At 59.8% G+C, this 5,888-nt stretch overlaps 1 protein-coding gene across 3 annotated transcripts in view; it reads right to left on the bottom strand.

The window, feature by feature from the left end:
• Positions 1-5,302, bottom strand: part of RAP1GAP2 (RAP1 GTPase activating protein 2) — an 89,261-nt gene extending 83,959 nt beyond the window's left edge. For all 3 annotated transcript variants that reach the window (XM_014962877.1, XM_014962948.1, XM_014963037.1), the window contains exons 1-2: positions 5,286-5,302; positions 3,422-3,538 (exon numbers count right to left, since the gene is read on the bottom strand). In XM_014962877.1, coding sequence (XP_014818363.1) covers positions 3,422-3,538; positions 5,286-5,287 — 119 coding nt within the window. In that variant the 5' untranslated portion in view covers positions 5,288-5,302. The remainder of the gene's footprint in view (positions 1-3,421; positions 3,539-5,285) is intronic.
• Between the last annotated feature and the right edge of the window lie 586 nt (positions 5,303-5,888).

The following is a 5,888-nucleotide window of genomic DNA, read 5'->3' as shown; positions in this document are numbered from 1 at the left end:
GCCCGCCCCACTCACCCCCCCACGCTTCACCCACGCCGCAGGAGAGGAGCCAGCACCGCTCAGGTGAAATGTTTCCGCAAACTGGAACCTGGGACTGTGCCCCTGGGAGGAAGGAAATATGGGGGTCAAGACGCAACGGGCTCCTGGGCAAGGTTTAGGCACCATCGCTGGAGCCAAACCCACCAGTGAAAGGTGAGGATCCTGCCCATTAGACCTGTCTGGGGCGTTTAGATTGAAAGTGTTGTTTACATGGAATGGTTTGGGTTGGAAGGGACCTTAAATACCACCCAGTCCCACCCCTGCCCTGGGCAGGGACACCTCCCACCAGACCAGGTTGCTCCAAGCCCCCTCCAACCTGGCCTTGAACCCCTCCAGGGATGGGGCAGCCACAGCTTCTCTGGCCAACCTGGGCCAGGCTCTCACCACCCTCACAAGAAAGAATTTCTTCCCCACATCTCATCGCAGTCCCCCCTCTTCCAGTGTCAAACCCTTCCCCCTCCTCCTAGGGCTCCCCTTCCTGATCCAGAGTCCCCCCCCATCTCTCCTGGAGCCCCTTGAGGGACTGGAAGAGGCTCCAAGGTCTCCCCGGGGCCTTCTCTTCTCCAGGCTGAACCCCCCAACTCTCTCAGCCCCCCCTCCCAGCAGAGGGGCTCCAGCCCTCCCAGCATCTCCGTGGCCTCCTCTGGCCCCGCTCCAACAGCTCCATGTCCTTCTGCTGTTGGTGGCCCCAGAGCTGGAGGCAGCACTGGGGGGGTCTCCCCAGAGCGGAGCAGAATCCCCCCCTCTCTCTGCTGGCCACGCTGCTGGGGATGCAGCCAGGATTCTTTTGTGAAAAAATAACTAGAAAATGGAGTAACCCCCTTTGGGTTCAGCTTTGAAAGCAGACTTCGGTCTTACATGTGAGCCCCTTCATCTCTTACCGCTGGATTTAAGACAGGCACAGAATGGATCAGATAAAAGAAGAGCTTCAAGGGCCAAAATCCAGGCCCACTGAAAGGAAAGCCAAAATTTCCATTCAGTGAAACCGGTGCAATTCCCTTTTTTGGCAGCCCTGACATCTATTTAACAGCACTAAACATCAAAGTAGGTTATTCCAGGTACCAAAGGCGCTCAGGGCTGAGCTGCGCAGCCCCCCAAACCCCACGCTGCTCCCCGGTCCCTGGTGGTGGCACAGGGGGTTGGCCAGGCAGCACTCGCAGGTGGGGGCCCACAGCCCCCCAGCCTGTTAACTCCACGGTGGTCTCTTACGCCCGGGTTTGCTCCCTGCTGCAAACAGCCACAGACACCCCCCTGGTGCCCGGCAGTGCCCAGCTGGGGCCAGCTGCCGAAAGCTTTCCCAGGCCAGAGGAGAGCCCATCCCAGACAGAGCAGCTCCACCAGCCACCAGTGTGTCATCTGCCTGCGGGCACCACCAGTGTCTGTGGGACCTGGACAAAACCCACCTGGATGCATGAAGAGCTGCAGGAAACAGCACCCATGTTCTCATCCTTCTCTAGAGCACTGCTCGAGTGGGACTGAGGAGTGCGTTAATGTGTACAAATAACAAAAATGAAATACACCTGTTACGTTATCCCCCCCAGCAGATCCTCCCTCCTCTCGCTGGGCTGTGTCACTCCCATTATGCAAAGCAGCAGCAGCAAGTGCAAAATACAGACACTGATCCCATTAACGTGACAGATAAATAATGTGACAGCCTGAAATGCCACAGAGCATCCCAGTGTCAGTGTGCCACCCCGGGCACTACAACCTTTCCCGGCCGAAGCCTCCACAGGATGTGTTGGGAGGGGGGCACAGCCACCCCCTCACTGCGCCCCGTCCCCCACCCGCCAGGGGGGACACTCCAGGCCAGCGCAGGGCACCTCGCTGCTGCCAAAGGAGGGGCTAATGTGGATGAGACATCCCCCACGCGGCTTCCCCCTCGCTCCCGTCCCACGGAGCAGTCTCTGGAGCCAACGGCAGGGCCCATGGCAGCTTCGTGCCCCGCTCCCGGCCGTGGGCACTGCCCCACGGGTGGTTCTCCTGCTGCTCGTGGGGTCAGAGCTGGGCAAACCCAGGACCCTGCTGGAGTCTCCGCCTGGGCAGCAGCCCCAGCTGCATCCGGGTGAAGATTTTGCCCCCAAAAGGGATGCAGGCACCGTCTGTAACCGGCCACCGATGCCCCCCACACCCTCCAGGTACCTTCCCAGCCTGTGGGGAAATCAAATTAATCCAGTGGAATTAACCCCAGTGGTACTTAGCATTAATTATAAAGGATATTACACACGTTTAAGTTCTACAAGCCACATGATATATGTGCATCAGGGGTGAGATTAACGCAGCCTTTGATAGCAATTTGCAAAAATTAGTTAAAATCAATAAGCAGTGTGGTAGTTCAGTTTTTGGAAAGCCTCTCTGGCTGCAGACAGAGGAATTGCCCATCTGCGGCACACGCCATGGCTCCCACCAGGGGAAGTGGGGCACCCCCTCCTGCTCCCCACCCAGCCCGGGGACTCCATCCCCCCCATAGGTTCCCTCTCCTTGGGGGGAACATATGGGAGCACCCGCATCCCTTCCCCATCCTGGGGAGGTGCTCATCCCTCCCTCCCCAGCGTCCCTCCCGCTGTCCCTCTGGTACGTGCCATTCCGGGGAGATAAGTACTCCAGGGCTTTAAGGGCTCTTGGAGCAAAACTGCTGCTGAAATAAAGAGGGAAAAGCTTTTAGCCGCGCAGCCACCCGGGGGCTGGGGGTGTTTCAGAGCTCTTAACAGGCAGGAAAACAGACACCGCGCGGTATGTGTCTTGAGGCCCGCGAGGCTTTTATGTTAATGGCGTTTTATCACCCAACGCTGGGATGCGAACCGACAGCGACGCGTTTGCAGCAGCAGGGAGAGCCACGGCACATGGACACAGCTCCCAGGCGTGTCCTCAAGGAGCTGGGAAGGAGAAGGTTTCAGCACCGAACCCCATCAGGGTATCGCAAGAAATATTTTCCAGAGATCACTTACGGACGGGAGATATGCTGTCCCTGCCTCCCAATCCATTTTTTAAGTGAATCCCAAGTGTGCTGCATGGATGAAGCAGGTCCTCAAAAAGCTGTGTGCTTGACCAAAACCATGGGGGTTTTAAAAATAAAAGTTTGGGGAGGCAGTCAGTAATATGTCCTTCGGCACTGCTTTAAACCAGAGGGGTGCTTACACAGTGTCTGCAGCTCCCGGCTCTGACCGCTGCGTCTGGGACCCTAACATGAACCCCAAGATGCTCAGACATTCACAGGGCTCCAGAGACAGGCTGAGGCTCAGGACACCCACATCAAAACCACGAGGGTTTGTGACAAGACGATCAGACAGGTCCCGCCAGCACGACAGGCTGCTGGTGGCCCTGGCAGGGGACGTGCCACTGCTCCCCACGGCCCCTGGCCCCGCACCCACCGCCCCCCCGTTACCTGCTGGGCGAGCCCAGATCCGCCCGGCTGAGGATGCGGTGCTGGTGGGGCGAGTACAGCCACTGGAAAGCCGTCAGCGTCCTCTCCTCGATCCGAAACCGGCCTTCTCTCACGTACCTAAAAATAACAGCCAGAAAGACTGAAATATTTATTAGCGCAGGATGGTGGGGGGGGGAGCTGCGGGAGGCGGCGAGCGGCTGGTTCAGCAGCGCTGCTCCGAGCCCTGCGTCCCGCGGCACCGCGACCTGCTCCTCAGCTGCAAAACCTTACAGCCAGGGCTCTCTGCATCCCTGCACCCCCCATCCCTGCACCCCCCCATCCCAGAACCCTCCCCATCCCAGCCGGGTCTCTCTGCATCCCTGCACCCTCCCCATCCCTGCACCCCCCCATCCCTGCACCCTCCCCATCCCTGCACCCTCCCCATCCCAGCCGGGGCTCTCTGCATCCCTGCACCCTCCCAGTCCCTCCCTGCCCGTCAGAGGATGCTCCCAGTGGCACACGGCCGTGGCTGGGACAGGGCATCCCTTCGAGGGCATCCCCCAGGGGAGGGGACAGTAAACCCCCCCCCACACACACACACAGAAAAGCAAAGAGCAAACATTTCCCAAGCTGGGCAGGACATTTCCATGTAGAACCCCGGGAGACAGAGGTACAACACACACACACACACACACACCCCGGCTCAGCACCAGCTCCCTGGGGCACAGCCTGCCCCTAACAGCTCCTGCCCCAAACAGCTCCTGCCCCCTAACAGCTCCTGCGCTGGCCCCAGCATTATCAGTGGCTCCACGACCAGGCTAATGCCTTTCTGACATTATTGTGAATGCCTGGCCAGATGTTGAGGCTTATTAAGTAATATTCAAGTGATGAATCAGTGGTCATTATTTTGCTTACAGAAGTACAGGTTCTCTGTTGCACGAGCACAATGTCGGTAGCAGCAGTTGTTCCCATCTTTTAGAACACAATCCTGCTGCCTGCCTCCATCCCAACAACCACTCTGAACATGAAATTTCATCAGCAAGCAATTAATTATTTACAGCCCCAGTGGTACTGGTTGGAGCCACACGCACACACAGCTGCAGCGTCCATAACCCCAGCCAGGGCCAGGAGGAGCTCACGGCTCGCTCCCCAGCGTGGGGGTGCTCCGAGCACCACATTCCCACCATTAGCCACAGGGATCTGCCCACGCTGCCTGGATGGGGCCCAGGGGATGGACCACAGAGCCAGGGGCTCCCTACAGCCCCCCCCCAGCCCTGATGAGTGGGGCTGGAGCTGATTGCTGCTGTGGGGCTCTGCCGCCTGCAGAGCTCACCCAGCCCAGGGCTGGGGGGTCCTGCCAGAGCCGGGGGGGGCAGAGACAGCACAGGAGTCAGAAACTTCTGCTCTCGGCAAAAGGAAACCCGAAAGGCTCCTTGAGCATCCCTGGTACAGAATGACCTGCTAATTTTTCTTGGTACAAGCAGCCGAGCACGGTGCAGTCCCAGCGCTCCCCTGCAGCTCTTGCACGTGATAACACTGCACAAAGTAGTAGCAGGCAACCCAGAATGTCTTTTGGGAGGGAAGGGGGGAAGGAGGGGTGAGGCAGCGGTGATGGCAGAACGGCCGAGCCAAGTACCCATTGTAATAGTCTGGATCTAAGCGTGTGAGGAAAAAAAGTGCCCCGGGCTGCTGAGGAGGGGGAAAAAAAAAGAAATTAAAAAAAAGAAAATGCTTCACAAGCTTAGAGTTATCCTCTGACTATTCCCACTCTGGCTGCTCACCCGGGTTTGCAGGGATCCCACCCACACCCGGGAGCTCCGGCACCCCCCGGCTCTGCCCCCTCTCCCCCCCCGGGACGAGCCCCGGGCCCGGGCCCAGCTCTTACATCAGCGGCACCGGAGTCACCCCAGTCACAGCCTGGCATCGCTGCAGCGCCCTGCTCAAAAGTCACAAGCTCTGGACGTCATAAACTACACAATTAAAAATAAAAAACTACAGAGGAAGCTTGTTTCCAATGTCAGCCCGTCCCGGCTGCTCCGGTCACTGCAATCCGCCGTCCCCAGCAGGAAGGGGACCCCCACATGCCAAAGCCTGGAGCAGCCTCAGCCACCCCTCAGCACCCCACAAAAGCCAGGATGCCCCCGGAGCATCCCGTGCCCGTCCCGGGACTTCCCGGGGGCAGGAAGGAGCCCCGGCCGTGCCCGGGACGGGGGCTCTGCTGCCCCCCCCGAGCGGGCAGGGCCGCTCCCCAGAGCCAGGACCTCCCTTTGGGGTCCGACTCCTCCACCTCCGCGGGCCCCCAAACGCCAAAGACCCCCTTCCGCAGCAGCTGCAGCCCCGAAGCGCCCTCTCCCTGCCCGGGGGGGTGTCCCCCCCCCGCTGGGACCCACCCCAGCCCCACACCGGGACCGCGCTGAGACCTTCAGAGTGCCTCGGGCTGCGGGGGTCGGCCCGTCCCCCCCAGCTCTCCCCCCGGAGCCCTCCCCGC

This window comes from Calidris pugnax, unplaced genomic scaffold (assembly GCF_001431845.1).
Source record: "Calidris pugnax isolate Ruff unplaced genomic scaffold, ASM143184v1 scaffold45, whole genome shotgun sequence".
Taxonomy (NCBI): domain Eukaryota; kingdom Metazoa; phylum Chordata; class Aves; order Charadriiformes; family Scolopacidae; genus Calidris; species Calidris pugnax.
The sequence above is the reverse complement of the archived record's forward strand: the minus strand, read 5'-3'. Positions and strand labels throughout refer to the sequence as shown.